The sequence below is a fragment of the Leucoraja erinacea genome, chromosome 2 (genome assembly GCF_028641065.1).
Source record: "Leucoraja erinacea ecotype New England chromosome 2, Leri_hhj_1, whole genome shotgun sequence".
In the NCBI taxonomy this organism is placed as follows: Eukaryota; Metazoa; Chordata; class Chondrichthyes; order Rajiformes; family Rajidae; genus Leucoraja; species Leucoraja erinaceus.
Window position 1 is genome coordinate 37495853 of NC_073378.1, and position 20394 is coordinate 37516246.

General features: G+C 45.6%; 1 protein-coding gene across 1 annotated transcript in view; it reads right to left on the reverse strand.

Moving 5' to 3' along the window:
• kiaa0319 (KIAA0319 ortholog) overlaps positions 1-20394 on the reverse strand; it is a 71428-nt gene that overhangs the window by 37470 nt on the left and 13564 nt on the right. The window contains exons 4-6 of the mRNA XM_055654915.1: positions 19211-19412; positions 16607-16705; positions 11064-11161 (exon numbers count right to left, since the gene is read on the reverse strand). Coding sequence (XP_055510890.1) covers positions 11064-11161; positions 16607-16705; positions 19211-19412 — 399 coding nt within the window. The remainder of the gene's footprint in view (positions 1-11063; positions 11162-16606; positions 16706-19210; positions 19413-20394) is intronic.

Below are 20394 nucleotides of genomic sequence, written 5' to 3' on the forward strand. Positions count from 1 at the left end.
TTTTTCACATAAAAGGTGGTGGGTGTATGGAACAAGATGCCAGCGGAGGAAGTTGAGACATGGACAATTGCAATGCTTAAAAAACGTTTAGACAGGTACATGGATAGGACAGGTTTCGAGGGATATGGGCCAAATGCAGGCAGGCGAGACTAATGTAGATGGGACATGTTGGTCATAAGATCATAAGGAACAGGAGTAGAATTAGGTCATTCGGCTCATCAAGTCTCTCTGCCATTCATCCCTCTGATCTATCTCTCCCTCCTAACCCCATTTTCTTGCCTTAACCTCTGGACCTGGTGACGTGGGCAAGTTGGGCTGAAGAGCCTATTTCCATGCTGTATGACTCTATAATTGCATTTTATGCTAATTTCAATTATTGTTTCAATATCTACCTTTTAATTAAGTTTTTGGCAGATGTATATTTGCAATCTGAAGAAATTCGAATGGATTAAAATTGACTATTAGACTCCTTAACAGTTCTATACAGAACATTGGAGTACTGTGTTCTGTTCTGACCACCCCATTACAGGAAGGATGTGGAGGCTTTGGAGAGGGTGCAGAGGAGGTTTCACATCCTGCCTGGATTCGAGGATATTAGCTATAACAAGTGGTTGGACAAACTCAGAATATTGGAATTGGAGGGAGACCTGATAGAAGTATAGAGAATTATGAGAGGCATTGATGGGGTAGACAGTCAAAACCTTTTCCCCCGGAGGTAAATGTCAAAAACGAGAGTGCATAGCTTCAAGGTGAGAGCTACAATTTCCTGGTGCCTGGAGGAAGCTCTCAGGGTTGGTTGTGCAGGTAAATACAACAGAAGGGTCTCAACACGAAACGTCACCCATTCCTTTTCTCCAGAGATTCTGTCTGAGCCGCTGAGTTACTCCAGCATTTTGTATCTATCTTTGGAGGCATTTAAGAAGTTTTTAGATACGCACATGGATTTGGAGGAAACCTAGGGCGGAACGGTGGCGCAGCGGTGGTGTTGCTGTCTTACAGTGCTCACAGCACCAGCGACCCGGGTTCGATCCTGACTATAGGTTCTGTCTGTAAGGAGTTTGTATGTTCTCCCCATGGGTCTTCTCTGAGATCCACCCACACTCCAAAGACGTACAGGTTTGTAGACTAATTGGCTTGGTATAACTGTAAATCTGTCCTTGGTGTGTGTAGAATAGTGTCAGTGTGCAGGGATCGCTAGTCGGTGCGGACTCGGTGGGCCGAAGGGCCCGTTTCCACACTGTATCTCTAAAATACACAAAAAAGAATATGGATCACATGCAAGTAAAGAAGTTTAATTTAACGGCATGAACATTGTAGCCTGAAAGGCATGTTCTACTGCTGTACTGTCTAATGATGGAATGAGGAAGGCTTCTAGCAGCATCAAACTTTTTCCAAGTGATTTTCTATGTAAAATTGAAATTCATAACTTTCTACTTTTAGATTGTGTTGCTGATTAAAATGTCTCAGGATGCAATAATTATGCAAGTATGTCCGCTCCTTTTACATCCAGCAAGGACAAGCAGAACTTAGACCTCACACCTCACGGCCACTGGGAACAAAACACAAGTGAAACCATTGCCATTTCTCTGCACGGCGTTCTCTTTACACCTCGAAAAGGCCAGCAGCATAATCAAGGACGAGTCTTACCCCGGTCATTCCCTCTTCTCCCCTCTCCCATCAGGCAAGAGGTACAGAGGTGTGAAAACGCACACCTCCAGATTCTGGAACAGTTTCATCCCAGCCATTATCAGGCATCCGAATCATTCTATCAACAATTCAAGTGTGGTCCTGATCTATTGTTTAACTCATTAATGACCCTCGGACTATCTTTAATCATACTTTACTGGGCTTTATCTTGCACTAACCGCTGTTCCCTTTATCATGTATCTGTGTGGATCTCTTGATTGTAATCATGTGTTGTCTTTCTGCCGACTGGTTATCACGCAACAAAAGCTTTCCACTGAACCTTGGTACACATGACAATCAGTTAAACTAAACTACAATGAACCAGGGATAAGTAGTGAGTTGGACTGTCAGGGTAAACATAGGATCTAATCACAAGAATGACCTGCCGAGCCCCACAGCCTTCCAAAATAGACAGAATGTAGAAATAAAGAACTGCAGATACTGGTTTATACCAAAGATAGATACAGAGTGCTGGGATTAACTCAGCAGGTTCGACAGCAACTCTGGAGGAAAGGGATAGGTGACTTTTCATGTTAGGACCCTTCTTCAGACTGAGAGTAGAGGGTGGGAGGGTTTAATAGTAAGATTAAATGAGAATTTACCAGTTTGAAGTTTGACCTTTATTTTATGAGGAGTAACGTTGAGGGATTACATGAAGACCCCGTCCAGTACACATGCGTGTCAATCTTCAATAGTAATAGTAATAGGGGATTCAATTGTAAGGGGAATAGATAGGCGTTTCTGCGGCCGCAAAAGAGACTCCAGGATGGTATGTTGCCTCCCTGGTGCAAGGGTCAGGGATGTCACTGAACGGCTGCAGAACATTCTGGAGGGGGAGGGTGAACAGCCAGTTGTCGTGGTGCATATTGGCACCATCGATATAGGTAAAAAAAGGGATGAGGTCCTACAGGATGAATTTAGGGAGCTAGGAGATAAGCTTAAAAGTAGGACCTCAAAGGTAATAATCTCTGGATTACTACCAGTACCACGGGCCAGTCAGAGCAGAAATAGGAGGATATTGCAGATGAATACGTGGCTTGAAAAATGGTGCAAGGGGGAGGGATTCAAATTTTTAGGGCATTGGAACCAGTTCTGGGAGAGGTGGGACCAGTACAAACAGGACGGTCTGCACCTGGGCTGGAATGGAACCAATGTCCTTGGGGGAGTGTTTGCTAGGGCTGTCGGGGAGGATTTAAACTAATGTGGCAGGGGGATGGGTACAAGAGCAGAGAGGCAGGGGGGTGTAAAATGAAGGTAGAAGCAATAGGTAGCAAGGTGAAAAGTAAAAGTGGTAGGCAGACAAAACCAGGGCAAAAATCAAAAAGGGCCACTTTTCAACATAATTGTATAAGGGGTAAGAGCGTTGTAAAAACAAGCCTGAAGGCTTTGTGTCTCAATGCAAGGAGTATTTGTAATAAGGTGGATGAGTTGAACGTGCAGATAGCCATTAATGATTATGATATAGTTGGGATCACGGAGACATGGCTCCAGGGTGACCAAGGCTGGGAGCTGAACATCCAGGGATATTCAATATTCAGGAGGGATAGAGAGAAAGGAAAAGGAGGTGGGGTAGCGTTGCTGGTTAGAGAGGAGATTAACGCAATGGAAAGGAAGGACATTAGTTTGGAGGATGTGGAATCGGTATGGGTAGAGCTGCGAAACAATAAGGGGCAGAAAACGCTGGTGGGTGTTGTGTACAGGCCACCTAACAGTAGTAGTGAAGTTGGAGATGGTATCAAACAGGAAATTAGAAATGCTTGCGACAAAGGCAAAGCAGTTATAATGGGTGACTTCAATCTACATATAGATTGGGTGAATCAAACTGGCAGGGGTGCTGAGGAAGAGGATTTCTTGGAATGTATGCGGGATAGTTATCTAAATCAACATGTAGAGGAACCAACTAGAGAGCTGGCTATTTTAGACTGGGTATTGAGTAATGAGGAAGGGTTAGTTAGTAGTTTTGTTGTGCGTGGTCCCTTGGGCAAGAGTGACCATAATATGGTTGAGTTCTTCATTAGGATGGAGAGTGACATTGTTAATTCAGAAACAATGGTTTTGAACTTAATGAAAGGTAACTTTGAGGGTATGAGACGTGAATTGGCCAAGATTGACTGGCAATTCATTCTAAAAGGGTTGACGGTGGATATGCAATGGAAGGCATTTAAAGACTGCATGGATGAACTACAAAAATTGTTCATCCCAGTTTGGCAAAAGAATAAATCAGGGAAGGTAGTGCATTCATGGATAACAAGGGAAATCAGGGATAGTATCAAAGCAAATGATGATGCGTACAAACTAGCCAGAAAAAGCAGCATACCGGAGGACTGGGAGAAATTCAGAGACCAGCAGAGGAGGACGAAGGGCTTAATTAGGAAAGGAAAAATGGATTATGAAAGAAAACTGGCAGGGAACATAAAAACTGACTGCAAAAGTTTTTATAGATATGTGAAAAGAAAGAGATTAGTTAAAACAAATGTAGGTCCCTTGCAGTCAGAAACAGGTGAGTTGATCATGGGGAACCAGGATATGGTGGACCAATTGAATAACTACTTTGGTTCTGTCTTCACTAAGGAAGACATAAATGATCTGCCGGAAATTGCAGGGGCCCGCGGGTCAAAGGAGGTGGAGGAATTGAGTGAAATCCAGGTTAGTCGGGAAGTGGTGTTGGGTAAATTGAATGGATTAAAGGCCGATAAATCCCCAGGGCCAGATAGGCTGCATCCCAGAGTACTTAAGGAAGTAGCTCCAGAAATAGTGGATGAATTAGTAATAATCTTTCAAAATTCTTTAGATTCTGGAGTAGTTTGGCGGGTAGCAAACGTAACCCCACTTTTTAAGAAGGGAGGGAGAGAGAAAACGGGGAATTACAGACCAGTTAGCCTAACATCGGTAGTGGGGAAACTGCTAGAGTCAGTTATTAAAGATGGGATAGCAGCACATTTGGAAAGTGGTGAAATCATTGGACAAAGTCAGCATGGATTTACGAAAGGTAAATCATGTCTGACGAATCTTATATAATTTTTCGAGGATGTAACTAGTAGCGTGGATAGGGGAGAACCAGTGGATGTGGTGTATCTGGACTTCCAGAAGGCTTTCGACAAGGTCCCACATAAGAGATTAGTATACAAACTTAAAGCACATGGCATTGGGGGTTCAGTATTGATGTGGATAGAGAACTGGCTGGCAAACAGGAAGCAAAGAGTAAGAGTAAACGGGTCCTTTTCACAATGGCAGGCAGTGACTAGTGGGGTACCGCAAGGCTCAGTACTGGGACCCCAGCTATTTACAATATATATTAATGATCTGGATGAGGGAATTGAAGGCAATATCTCCAAGTTTGCGGATGACACTAAGCTGGGGGGCAGTGTTAGGTGTGAGGAGGATGCTAGGAGACTGCAAGGTGACTTGGATAGGCTGGGTGAGTGGGCAAATGTTTGGCAGATGCAGTTTAATGTGGATAAATGTGAGGTTATCCATTTTGGTGGCAAAAACGTGAAAGCAGACTATTATCTAAATGGTGGCCGATTGGGAAAGGGGGAGATGCAGCGAGACCTGGGTGTCATGGTACACCAGTCATTGAAGGTAGGCATGCAGGTGCAGCAGGCAGTAAAGAAAGCGAATGGTATGTTGGCTTTCATAGCAAGAGGATTTGAGTATAGGAGCAGGGAGGTTCTACTGCAGTTGTACAGGGTCTTGGTGAGATCACACCTGGAGTATTGCGTGCAGTTTTGGTCTCCAAATCTGAGGAAGGACATTATTGCCATAGAGGGAGTGCAGAGAAGGTTCACCAGACTGATTCCTGGGATGTCAGGACTGTCTTATGAAGAAAGACTGGATAGACTTGGTTTATACTCTCTAGAATTTAGGAGATTGAGAGGGGATCTTATAGAAACTTACAAAATACTTAAGGGGTTGGACAGGCTAGATGCAGGAAGATTGTTCCCGATGTTGGGGAGGTCCAGGACAAGGGGTCACAGCTTAAGGATAAGGGGGAAATCCTTTAAAACCGAGATGAGGAGAACTTTTTTCACACAGAGAGTGGTGAATCTCTGGAACTCTCTGCCACAGAGGGTAGTTGAGGCCAGTTCATTGGCTATATTTAAGAGGGAGTTAGATGTGGCCCTTGTGGCCGGGGGGATCAGAGGGTATGGAGAGAAGGCAGGTACGGGATACTGAGTTGGATGATCAGCCATGATCATATTAAATGGCGGTGCAGGCTCGAAGGGCCGAATGGCCTACTCCTGCACCTAATTTCTATGTTTCTATGTTTCAAAGCAGCGGTGGGAAATCACAGAAAACAGTTGTTGAAATGAACATAGTAAGATAAGAGAACCATAATACCTGTTGAACTTTATGATAGAGGGCTGGGAGCGGAGGGCACGTAATCCCTCAACGTTACTCCACATAAAATAAAGATCAAACTTCAAACTGGTAAGTTCTCGTTTAATCTTACTATTTTACTTCGGAGTCACGTGAGTGACTACGTGAAGATTTTAAAGCTCTGTGATTTCATGCCGTGGAACCAAGTCCAGGCGTCATACACTGCATCAGTAGGCCAATGATGAGTGAGCATTAAGAATGCATTCAGACATGACATATAGACATGTTGATGCTATTAATGAATAATAGTGACAATAGTAACCTCCCTCAACCTGGAGGAAGTATGAACCATACCCAACATAGAGTTGGCAAATTCCCCTGATCTGGCAATACATTTATTCTGAATATTTGGACAGATCAATAGTTTGACCATCCTGCAACCGCTAGGATGTGGTCCATCCCTGCTGCTTAGATAGAGCAGTCCTGGTGGAGTGAGACTCAATGTCAATGTCCACTCCTGTATATGCCAGACCCATATAACCATCTGGAGAAGGTTCGTAGTGATTCCTTCTAACAAGATTTTATGTAACTAATAATATTGCTGTCAGTCTATAAAGCTCTTAGGAACCTTGACATACTGGTGTAAATGCGTGTTCACACGCAACCCAAGGTCCATGGGATATGCAACTCTAGTTTGGTCTTATGTCCCTGTCTAATCTGCTTGATTAATCATAAACAAAACATGTTATTATAGCCCGCAGATATGATCATCCTATCCAGTGTTGCAATGACTGGACCCATAGCGCTGTACTCAGTGCCATGGCGTAATCACTAGTACGTGAGTATGACCATGGGCAGGGATGTTGCTGGTGCCCATCGGTGAAGTGACGTAGTACAATGTTAACAACCCATATCTCTGCGTCCCTAAACCTGGGAGGTTTTAAGCTGACGATATCTTTATTCTCTGGATATCAGAGGGTGAGACTGGACAGAGTGGTTTATGTACTCATCAGCCAAATGATCAGGAGGTACTTAAGGCATAGTAATGGAATAGTAACTTAATGTTATAATCCCATAAAACTGAATTTTAATGAGTCAGTTATCCGTGCCGTGTTAAACGTAGGGAAACAATGCTTCCCATCTCCTATGCAGGTTGCTGCTATTTGGTGCTATCCCTGCAATCTGTAGTGAGCACCCTTAACGCTTATGGTTTGACAACCCAAGCCACAGAAACGATCTCTCAGAGTCTGTGAGTCTATGATTGATTATATCATGCAGAGGATGGTTTCAACATCACAACTGAACCAGCATCTTTTTATCCGGGATTAACCATGTAAGGTTTTATGGTCATTCTTCGCCTCAGCAGGAGCCATAGGTGTATAACCCAGGCAGGCACTATGAAAACCCGGAAGCGGGAATCTTGCTGAATTTTGCAAACCCGTCTATTGAGGCCAAATGGAGGAAGACATAAAAGAACATTCCTTCCTAGTGTAGCAAGAATGCACCCTTCGCCACTGTATGCCTCGTTCACTGTTGATTGGAACTGGATGCAAGCAACTCAATAGTTAGTGTTCTATCAATCCACATTGTCATTAAATACTTTGTGATCACACATTCATTCTGTGTTGTCATTGATTTTGCATGATAATACACTAGTGCTAAATGTGGTTTGGTAAAACTATCACCGGATACTTTGATTTGATTGTACCTTTGTAATTAACATATCCCACCACCAAAGTGTATCACCTTGGACTTGTGCATGCCTTATATGCATAACCACACACCCTTTAATGCCCAGAATGCACCTGGTGTCCATTGGCAGGTGATACCAGTACTGAACACTTGATAACTCATGCTAATCCCATCTGCCTCCGTAACTAGAGATGGTATTAGTAAATTACCCATCTTTGGGCAATAGCATCAGTTTGGAAATGACTGAAGATTTACGGATAAGAGGTTTTAGTGGAGCAAAGCTGTCCATCATAGTGACTTTGATTGTTTCAGCTAAAAATAGCAGAGGTCTAATTTTTATCTCAGAGCTGATCCCAGACCAATAAATGGATGATTGTATCCCAACATTCAATAGTTTCAGTTGGTATCAACTTAATTTAAATTTAACTGGATAGGTGAGAACCAATTCCTCAAATATAGCTATGTGGCTGATAAGGCTAATTTAGTGAAATACAGTATGTTCAATATCATCCAGATTGGCCATGCTACTTATTTGTTAGCTCTGTGCAGTCGAAGCACTGATAGTAGTGATTTGGTAAATAATCTGGAAACTGGAGTTAGCCCATTTTATAACGCTGCTGAGTGTATCATTGCCTCATCCAGTTAAATTTCAAATATCTTCAACCCTGTGAGCGGAAATGATCACATGGAAGTTATTCAGAAAAGTCTATGCTGCACATGCGGGTTGAGGCTGTTGACAATGATCAGTCCACATACCATGTGTGCATGATTTTACATCTGCTCCTGGAGGTAGAGGAGCTCGCGTACGATGTTGGCGCATCTTCCAACGAAGGCCGTTCTGGGCTGTGGCCTAAAAAAGACCTTTGTCCTGGTTGTACGGCCTTCAAGCTTTCACCAGCTTCAGTTCATCGTGGTTTGCTGGTGGGTGCATAGGGGTGCTGCCGTCGAAGATGTGAGGTCTTGCGTGATGATGTGGCCTTCCTGAACCCAACGGCCACTCGTTGAGCTCCTGCTGCTGGTAGTGTTGTTCCTGCACCCCCTGCACACTCGTGGTTTCTTCAGCCAAACCCCTTTCTTCAGAGTCAGCCCAGAAGTGGCTCCTAATGCACCCCTCTGTCAAGGGAGTTGCATTATGCAGCCCTCAATAAGGTGCTGCTATGGGCGTCCCAGGACCCCCTGGTGACTAGGCTCCATATACCAGAGCATGTCACATTGGAGCTTCTGATCCATCAACCGCTCCATGCGGGATATGCGATCACAGTTGCTCCCGCCGGCGTCCATTCCTGTAACATATTCTCACAAAATAGCACACAACGACCTTCGAGTAAGGAATTTACCTGCATGTCCTTTTTAAACCTTCTGCTGCGGGGCAACACTCCTCCCGAGCCTGGTCTCGTGGTCGTGGTTTGTTACAGGTGGGGTTCCTCTGTGGTCCTTGTAGAAACACTCCATTGCGGGTTATTTTTCCCCCGCAGCTTTTCTCTCCGTGGTCCCTTATAACAGGGCTTCTCCACGGTGTTCTCCAGCTGGGGCCTTTTTCCCCCCCCCCCCCCCCCCCCCCCCCGGGTATCCCCGCAGTAACTGCAGCCGTATATCCCCGCGGTCCCTATCAAAGGGATAGCCGAGATTTACAAAGTCGGGGGGAGGGGGGGGGGGGGTATACTTACTGCTGTCTCCCCCTCGCATCCCAGTCTACGGAGCGGGTTCTCGGTCGCTCCCCATATTCCACGGTGTCCGAAGCCGCTGTCCCGGGCACCAATATGAATCAGCTGGCACCACTGCCAACAGCTCAAAGGTGAATCCACCGCCGTCCGCTCCCCGTTTCCCGCGGTCTCCGGAGTGGCTATGCAGGTGCCCCCTGCACCAATATGAAGCCACTGGCTCCACAGCCAGCGGCTCGAAGGCGAATCCGCCGCCGTCCGCTCCCCGCGATCTCCGGTGCGACCGCGGTCTCTGGAGCGGCTATGCAGGTGCCCCCCCCGGCACCAATATGAAGCCGCTGGCTCCACAGCCAGCGGCTCGAAGGCGAATCCTCGCCTTCTGCTCCCCGCGTCCCGCGGTCTCCCGAGCGGGTTTTCCACCATATGAAGCCGCTGGTTTGCTTCCAGCGGCTCAATGGTGAATATACCGCCGCTCGCTACCCGCATTCTGCGGTTCCGAGCGCCTAGGTCCGTAGGCGGGATTCCCCGAGACCGGGGTTCCCTGAAGTTCGAGACTGGGGTTTCCCCTCCATCCCGACTTAGCCCCGGACTTTAAGCAGGACCTCTAAGTGGAGGTTCCTGCAAGAAGATTTTAAAAACCTGAAAGTATTTTAAAATTTACCTCAGGTCTGTTGCTGGCAGGAGAAACACTTCACCCTGCCAGTCGTCACGCAATGCGATAGACGATATGACATGCATGCGTACTGGACGGGGTCTTCACGTAGTCACTCACGTGACTCCAAAGTAAAATAGCTGAAGGTGAGAAAACACCAGGACCAATCAGGTCAACTTGAAACGTCACCTATCCTTTTGCAATTAGATCCTGTGTTTACCCCGACTGTCCAACACGCTACTTATCCCTGGTTCAATTAAGTTTAGTTTAATTTATTGTGACGTGTACCAAGGTACAGTGGAAAGCTTTTGTTAACCAGTCTGCAGAAAGACAATGCATGATTACAATTGAGAGATCCACATATCAGTTGAATGGCTATTGATGCAAAAACTGTGCTTTAATATTCAACTGTCCATTTTGCAAAATAGACACACATGTACGATACAAAATGTCGGCTAACGACTCCTTTCAAATTGATGCCAGCAACAATACATCTGAGAAAATCATTAAATAACCTGCCAGTCTATCGCAGATTTATCAATAACACGAGCAAGATCTAAAAAAAGCAGGAGTCAAGGAAAAAAGCTGTCGAAAACCTGAAAGTCAAACTCTAAGAAGTGTCTGTAATTTAGTTTAGAAATACAGCATGGAAACATGCCCGTCGGCCCACCGGGTCCGCGCTGACCAGTTATCCCACCCACACTAACACTATCCTACCTACAAGGGGCAATGCAAGCCAATTAACCTACAAACCTGTGCATCTTTGGAGTGTGGGAGGAAGCAAAAGCACCCGGAGAAAACCCACACAGGTCATGGGGAGAAGGTACAAACTCCATACATACAGCACCCATAGTCAGGATCTAACCTGGGTCTCTACCGCTGCGCCACCGTGCCGCACGCCCCTAACTGGCAGTGTATCATAAACCGAGAAACAGATAGCACTTTAAACCAGAGATTTTTAGAAACAGCAATGGCTGCACATACTCACGAACATTTCTCATATTTATAGCTTGATTCTTACGTTGTACTTGAATTATATTTTCTCACCTTACCTGAGATAGCTTCAGTGTCTGAGAATCTTGTCCTTCCATTAGACCTTCAAAGTCCACAGGATTGCTCACTAAATTCCACTTATAGCTGTAAGGTGAATCTGAAGAGAAAAAGTAAACGTCAGCATATGTGAATAAAGCAATCAAGGCAAGGCAAATGGGCTTCTCAAAAGCCAGACTCAAAATACAAATGCTTTCTGCCTTTAGTTTAGTTTAGTTTATTGTCATGTGTACCGAGGTACAATGAAAAGCTTTTGTTGCGTGCTAACCATTCAGCGGTGAGATAATGGATGACTTGAAATTCAGGAGTCGTTTTTAAATACTAGGAGAGTTGCCGGAAGATTGGAGGGTGGGAAATGTTGTGCCTCTGGAGGGAAAATGCTGGGATCTATAGGCTGGTGAGCTTAACATCTGTAGTCAGAAGGTTACTAGAGTATTCTGTGGGATAGGTTATACAGGCATTCGGGTGGACAAGGTCTGATTAGAGATAGTCAGCATGGTCATGTATGTAGGAGGCCGTGTCTCACAAATCTGATTGAGTTTTTTGTGACCAAAAAGGTCGATCAATCAGTTTTATTCGTCACATTGCACATAAAGTGCAAGTGAAATGAATTTGCCAGCAGCGGTACAATGAAACAGAACACACAAAAACACACTGAAAATGTAACACAAACATCCACCACAGCATTCATCACTGTGGTGGAGGGCACAAAATTTGGCCAGTCCTCCTCCATTTTCCCCCGTGGTCGGGACCTCAACCCTCCGCAGCTGTCGCTGCGGGCGTCCAGATGTGGAGACAAGGTAAAAAGTCCAGGTAAGTCCTGAAACGGTGCCTCCCCCACTGGAGATCGTGGCTTCAAGTTGGTGTAGGCCGCAGGCCGGCGGTTGGAGATTTAAAGTTCGCGCCCCAGCCAGAAGCACCGCAGACGGTAGGTCCGGCAGTCGAAGCCCCTCCTGAGGTCCCCGGCGAGGGACCCCGCTCCTGATGGTAAGTCCACGCCGCGCCCGCGGTAGAAGTTGGCCGCGGGCCGGCATTCGGAGCTTCTTCTTCCCCAGGGTCCCCCAAGAGGGATCCCAGGCTGCGGACGCCGCACCAGCTGGAGCTCTGCAGACCGCGGCTTCAGGCTTCAGGCTGCCGCGGGCCAGCGAAACGGAGCGCTCCCCTCCGGCGAGCCCCGGCGAGGGCACGCCCGCTCCACGCCGAGAGTCCTGCTGAAGCCCCGGGCACGTCTCCGGGAAAGGCCGCACCGTTCCATACTGTTAGGCCACGTGGGTGGCGACATGGAAAAGGTCACCTTGCCGTGGAGGCGACCGAAGCGGTTTCCTCCTTACCCCCCCCAACACCACCCCCACACAAGACACACAAAGAAACATTGAAACCATACATTAAAACATACTAAAAAAACAAAAAAAGTAGAAAAAAAACGGACACGCTGCTGACAGGGCTGCCGGCTTGCAGCGCCCCCAACTTTTGGCCTTAGGGCAGAGCTGTAGATGCTGTGTTGATGGGGTTCAGCAAAGCATTCGACAAGGTTCCGCATGGTAGGCTGCCCTGGAAGGCTATGCCCCTGTCCCACTTAGGAAACCTGAATGGAAACCTCTGGAAACTTTGCGCCCCACCCAAGGTTTCCGTGCGGTTCCCGGAGGTTTTTGTCAGTCTCCCTAATGGTCGAAAGTGGTTTCCGCTTCTTCTATGTACCGGCGATTATTTCAAAAAATTCGAAACCGGCCGCGACTAAAAATAGGTTGCCGTTTTAAAAATAGGTAATTTTTTAGTTGAAGCCGGTTGTGATGCTAGTTGAAGGTGGTTGCCGGAGGTTGCAAGTAGCGCAAGGTAAAACCTTTTTTTCACCCAGTTTTATTCCACCAGGGAGGTCTTACCTCCAGGAACCGCACGGGTGGGGCGCAAAGTCTCCAGAGGTTTCCGTTCAGGTTTCCTAAGTGGGACAGGGGCATAGATCGCATGGGATCCAAGGAGAGATAGCTGAATGGATAGCAAATTGGCTTCATGGAAGGAATCAAAGGGTGATGGTGGAAGGTTGCTTCTCGGACTGGAGGTCTGTGACTAGTGGTGTGCCTCAGAATTGGGTGCTGGGCCCGTTACTGTTTGTCACCTACATCAATGATTTGGATGAGAACATACAAGGCATGATTAGCAAGTTTGCTGATGATACAAAAGTTAGCCTTTTTGCAGATAGTGAAGGTAATTGTGAAAAATTGCAGCAGGATCTTGATCAATTGATCAGGTGGGCTGAGGAATGCTTGATGGAATTTAAGAGTACACAAGTTATAGGAATAGAATTAGGTTATTCGGCCCATCAAGTCTACTCCGCCATTCAATCATGGCTGATCTCTGCATCCTAATCACATTTTCCTGCCTTCTCCCCATAACACCTGTTCTAATCAAGCATCTGTCTATCTCTGCCTAAAAAATATCCACTGATTTGACCTCCACAGCCCTCTGTGGCAATGAGTTCCACAGATTAACTACCCTCTGACTAAAGAAGTTCCTCCTCACCTCCTTTCTAAAAGAGCGCCCTTTAATTCTGAGGCTATGACCTCTGGTTCTAGACTCTCCCACCAGTGGAAGGCATCCTTTCCACATCCGCTCTATCTGATGCCTTTCATTATTCTGTACGTTTCAATGAGGTCCCCCCCCCTCAACCTTCTACTCTCCAGCGAGTAGAGGCCCAATGCTGTCAAATGCTCATCATATGCTGACCCACTTATTCCTGGAATCATTCTTGTAAACCTCCTCTGGACCCTCTCCAGAGCCAGCACATCCTTCCTCAGATAGGGGTTCCAAATTTGCTTACAGTACTCCAAATGTGCCTGACCAACGCCTTATAGAGCCTCAGCATGACATCTCTGTTTTTGTATTCCAGTCCTCTTGTTATAAATGCTAGCTAGCATTGAATTTGCGTTCCTTACTACCGATTCGACTTGCAAATTAACTTTTTGGGAATCCTGCACCAGCACTCCCAAAACCCTTTGCACCTCCAAATTCTGGATCCTCTCTCCATTTAGAAAATAATCTACACCTTTATTCGTATTACCATAATTTATTACCAAATTATTACCAGGTGTTGCATTTTGGGAAGTCTAACATGGGCAGGACCTACACAGTGAATGGTAGGGCTCTGGGGAGCGTTGCGGAGCAGCGGGATCTAGGAGTGCAGGTGCATAGTTCCTTGAAGGTGAATTCACAGGTAGATCGGATGATGAAAAAAGCTTTTGGCACATTGGCTTTGATCAGTCAGAGTGTTGTATAGAGGTCATATTGCAGTTGTATAAGACGTTGTTGGTTAAGCCACATTTAGAGAATTGTGATTCAGTTCTGGGCACCATGTTATAGGAAAGATGTTGTCAAGCTGGAAAGGGTACAGAGAAGATTTACAAAGATGTTGCCAGGACTAGAATGTTTGAGCTATAGGGAGAGGTTGAGTAAGCTGGCTCTCTATTACATGAGCGCAAGAGGATGACAGGTGATCTAATAGAGGTGTATAAAATCATGGTAGGAATAGATTAGGTAGATTGGGTAGATGCACAGAGTTTCTTGCCTAGAGTAGTTGAATCGAGGACCAGAGGACATATGTTTAAGGTGAAGGGAAAAAGATATAATCGGAATCTGAGGGGTAACATTTTCGCACAAAGGGTAGTGGGTGTATGGAACAAGCTGCCAGGGGAGGTCGTTGAGGCTGGGACTATCCCAATGTTAAAAAAACAGTCAGACAGGTACATGGAGGGCAGTGTTAGCTGTGTGGAGGATGCTAGGAGGCTGCAAGGTGACTTGGATAGGCTGGGTGAGTGGGCAAATGCATGGTAGATGCAGTATAATGTGGATAAATGTGAGGTTATCCACTTGGTGGCAAAAACAGGAAAGTAGACTATTATCTGAATGGTGGCCGATTAGGAAAGGGGGAGATGCAACGAGACCTGGGTGTCATGGTACACCAGTCATTAAAAGTAGGCATGCAGGTGCAGCAGGCAGTGAAGAAGGCGAATGGTATGTTAGCATTCATTGCAAAAGGATTTGGGTATAGGAGCAGGGAGGTTCTACTGCAGTTGTACAAGGTCTTGGTGAGACCACACCTGGAGTATTGCGTACAGTTTTGGTCGCCTAATCTGAGGAAGGACATTCTTGCCATAGAGGGAGTACAGAGAAGGTTCACCAGACTGATTCCTGGGATGTCAGGACTTTCATATGAAGAAAGACTGGATAGACTCGGTTTGTACTCGCTAGAATTTAGAAGATTGAGGGGGGATCTTATAGAAACTTACAAAATTCTTAAGGGGTTGGACAGGCTAGATGCAGGAAGATTGTTCCCGATGTTGGGGAAGTCCAGAACAAGGGGTCACAGTTTAAGGATAAGGGGGAAATCTTTTAGGGCCGAGATGAGGAAAACATTTTTCACACAGAGAGTGGTGAATCTCTGGAATTCTCTGCCACAGAAGGTAGTTGAGGCCAGTTCATTGGCTATATTTAAGAGGGAGTTAGATGTGGCCCTTGTGGCTAAAGGGATCAGGGGGTATGGAGAGAAGGCAGGTACAGGATACCGAGTTGGATGATCAGCCATGATCATAATGAATGGTGGTGCAGGCTTGAAGGGCCGAATGGCCTACTCCTGCACCTATTTTCTATGGATAGGACAGGTTTTGGAGGGATGTGGACCAAACGCGGGCAAGTGGGACATGGGTCGCTGGGACATGTTGGACGTGGGCGGGATTCCACACTATCACTCGATGACTCTACGAGTACAATGGAGCCATTCACAGTGTACATGATAAGCGAATTACGTTTAGTGCATACCTTGGGTTTGCAAAACAAGGAATCTCTGTGACTTGTCACACGCAACAATAAAGTATCATTCATTCATTCATTAACTTGCCCTGGAGAAGGTGCCGTGGAGTCGCGGCAGGCAGAACATCTGCGTCACAGCACCAGAGAGCCGGGTTCAATTCTGACCTCGGGTTGATTGATACTTCATTATCATATGTGAAATGTCATGGTGAAATTCTTTGTTTTGCATACCATACACCAATTCCGCAAAGAATCCGGTCCCTCTTTGTGTTGTGCTGTCTGTGTGCAGTTTTGACGGTCTCCCTGTGACTATGTGGGTTTCCTCCGGGTGCTCCGGTTTCCTCCCACATCCCAAAAACATGCGGTCTATAGGTGAATTGTGCTCCGTATAATTGTCCCCGATTATCAGGGAGTGGATGAGAAAGGGGGATAACAGAGAGCTGGTGCAAACGGATGATTCAGATTCAGATTCAGATTCAGATTCAATTTTAATTGTCATTGTCAGTGTACAGTACAGAGACAACGAAATGCATTTAGCATCTCCCTTGAAGAGCGACATAGCAAACGATTTGAATAAAAAATACTCGATGGTGGGCCGAAGGGCCCGTTACCATGCTGTATCTCTACACTAAATTAAAAAGATTTATAAACGAGACATATGCATAAGCCATCAGATACGAAATACAGAAGAAATGTCATCCATCCCTTGTATACCGTCTAATCTTGTTCTAAAGCCAAGCCTCACCTGCAGTTGGAGCGGGGACTACAAAGGTAGTCAGATCCACAGAATCTTTGGGCCGAGTGACTACAATGTTTGTTCCAGCTGATACAACCAGTTCCTTAACTATGAGGTAAAGGAGGAAAAAAAAGTTTTAAACATTTTTAACAAAAAAAACATTAAAAGTGACATCAACTTTTAAAACGTTTGCTTAATAGCCTTACCTATCTACGAAAACATCTTTGAACCAGTAGTTAATACATTTTGCAGAAAGTTATTTCTCCAATTAATTGCATTTAGCCAAATCTAAACACAGAAGATAATCTGAACACAACAAATTAGGACTTGAATGTATACATTGTTTCATACGACTTCAATCTGTACTTTATGGCCTTTTAATACTTTTGACCTAATTTTAAAAATGTAGCAGGCAACATGCGAGCAGAAACAGTGGACGTGTTTTAGAAACATAGAAACATAGAAAATAGATGCAGGAATAGGCCATTCGGCCCTTTGAGCCTGCACCACCATTCAATATGATCATGGCTGATCGTCCAACTCAGTATCCTGTACCTGCCTTCTCTCCATACCCCTGATCCCTTTAGCCACAAGGGCCACATCTAACTCCCTCTTAAATATAGCCAATGAACTGGCCTCCACTACTTTCTGTGGCAGAGAATTCCACAGATTCGCCACTCTCTGTGTGATATGCAGTTATATGCACTCACAGAGTCATACAGCATGGAAAAAAACCTTTCGGCCCAAACGTTGTTTACAGAATAAATGGGCCTTTGGAAGAACTCCACTGATCTTTAAAATGAGATGAAAAGCTTCATAGGAAGAGCTGCTTGTAATGGGCAGTGGCATTACTCAGAGCTGCTGACTCAATTTCTGTGACCTGGGTTCAACTAACCCTTCCTCATTACTCAATACCCAGTCTAGAATAGCCTGCTCTCTCGTTGGTCCCTCTACATGTTGGTTTAGAAAACTATCCCACATACATTCCAAGAAATCCTCTTCCTCAGCACCCCTGCCAATTTGATTCACCCAATCTATATGTAGATTGAAGTCACCCATTATAATTGTTTTACCTTTGTTGCGCACATTTCTAATTTCCTGTTTGATGCCATCCCCAACTTCACTACTACTGTTAGGTGGCCTGTACACAACTCCCACTAACGTTTTCTGCCCCTTAGTGTTTCGCAGCTCTACCCATATCGATTCCACATCCTCCAAGCTAATGTCCTTCCTTTCTATTGCGTTAATCTTATCTCTAACCAGCAACGCTACCCCACCTCCTTTTCCTGTCTGTCTATCCCTCCTGAATATTGAATATCCCTGAATGTTCAGCTCCCAGCCTTGGTCACCCTGGAGCTATGTCTCCGTGATCCCAACTATATCATATTCATTAATAACTATCTGCAGGTTCAACTCATCCACCTTATTACGAATACTCCTTGCATTGAGACACAAAGCCTTCAGGCTTGTTTTTACAACACTCTTACCCCTTATACAATTATGTAGAAAAGTGGCCCTTTTTGATTTTTGCCCTGGATTTGTCTGCCTGCCACTTTTACTTTTCACCTTGCTACCTATTACTTCTACCCTCATTTTACACCCCCCTGCCTCTCTGCTCTTGTACCCATCCCCCTGCCACATTAGTTCAAATCCTCCCCGACAGCACTAGCAAACACTCCCCCAAGGACATTGGTTCCATTCCAGCCCAGGTGCAGACCGTCCTGTTTGTACTGGTCCCACCTCCCCCAGAACTGGTTCCAATGCCCTATGATTTTCCAACTCCAGTGGTAATTAAACTTTTTTTTCACTCCTAGTTTTCTTCATATATTTTTAGGATATTCAAAAAGTTGAATAAAATAAACACTTATGTTACCTAATGTTTTTGGATCATGTGGCAAAATAAATTATATATAAAATTATACACAGGGGAGAATAAGACAAAAATTACCAAAAAAAACATAAGAGTATTTAGTCAAGGGTGAATTAAATTTTGTGATAAAGACTCATGGATGACACTGAAATAGTTTAAGAAGCACTGCTCTAGCCAATAAAGGCCAATGTGGCAAAAGCTTTTTTGACCACCCAATACGAAACGACACGACAGAATCCCAGGAGGGGAATTGATTTGCCGACTGTCATAAAACACAAAATACATGAAAGATGAAATTAAAGTGACGAGTGGAAAGGATTGGGGATGTGCAAAGATTTGGGGGCGGGGGGGGGGGCTGGAAGGGCTGTCAGAGTCAGTCTACCCCATGACAGAAGGGGAGGAGTTGTACAGTTTGATAGCCACAGGGAAGAAGGATCTCCTGTGGCATTCTGTCCTGCATTTTGGTGGAACCAGCTTGTTGCTGACAGTACTCCTCAGGTTGACCAGTTCGCCATGGAGGGAGGGAGCTGGATTGTCCAGGATGCTCCGCAGTTTGAGGAACATTGTCCCCTCCAAGACAGCGACCTGTGACGCCAACTTGCTGACAGGTATTTACCTTTTCTGGATTCTACAACCTTTGCAAATGAATGAAAGTTTAATTTGTGTTGAACAGAGGGCAATATCAGCTCCGTATCATGTTAACACCTTTCGCTTCCGGCTGAATTAGGAAAACACTGTGGTACCTGGTTGCTGGGTAAATGCAGACACTGTTGTGACTTCAGTGCCCGCCGACTGTGAAGCCAGTGGATTCTCCGATACGGGAGTTACATCCGGGACACCTGCTCCTGACCTCTCCTGGTGTGTGGCTGCAAAGCTGGTGTTTTCCGAAACAGCTGTCCCAGAGAGTGGTTTGGGAAGTGATGAATTTGAAGGAAAGACATCTTCCTGGTAAAGAGAAAGAAACGTGCAAATTACTTATTGCACGTCAGAAGGTCATAGGAGTAGAATTAGGCTATTCAGCCCATTGAGTCAACTCCGCCATTCAATCATGGCTGAACTGTCTCTCCCTCCTCACCCCATTCTCCTGCCTTCTCCCCATAAACACCTGTACTAATCAAAAATCTATCCATCTCTGCCTTAAAAAGAAATCCACTGACTTGGCCTCCACAGATTCACCACCCTCTGACTAAAGAAATGTCTCTCCTCCTTCCTAAAAGTACGTCCTTTAATGCATTCATTGTAAAGAACGTTGAAACAAGGAACTGCATGTGCTGGCTTGCAAAATAAACACTTTCTTTACAGGGGAGAGGTGGGATCAGCTGGAGGGGAGGGGCAGGATAAAGCCTATCTTTCTATTCCTTTAGTTTTAGTTTTTTTAGTCTGAGAGATACGGCGCGGAAACAAGCCCTTCGGCCCACCGCGTCCACACCGACCAGCGATCCCCACGCGCTATCCTGCACACTCTAGGGACAATGTACACTTATATCAAGCTCATTAACCTACACACACGTATGTCTTTGGGGTGTGGGAGGAAACCGAAGATCTCGGAGAGAACGTACAAACTCCGTGCAGACAGCGCCCGTAGACGGGATCGAACCCGGGTTTCCGCCGTGCCACCCATTCCTCTCATGATCCAATGCACCTTCTATAGGATCACCCCTCATACTCCTGCACTCCAAGGAATAAGCTCCAAGCCAGCTCACCCTCTCATAGAAACATAGAAACCTAGAAAATAGGTGCAGGAGGAGGCCATTCGGCCCTTTGAGCTCAGGCCCTCGAGTCCTGGCCATATTTAATTACAAGCTTGTGAGATTTTATTTTTCCTTTCCATCTCCACTTTGCTGGGTAAAGAACAGCAGGGGGGGATGGGAGGAATGTCATGTTTGGCCCACGGCCATCTCAACCTTCTCTTTCCCTCTGATCATCA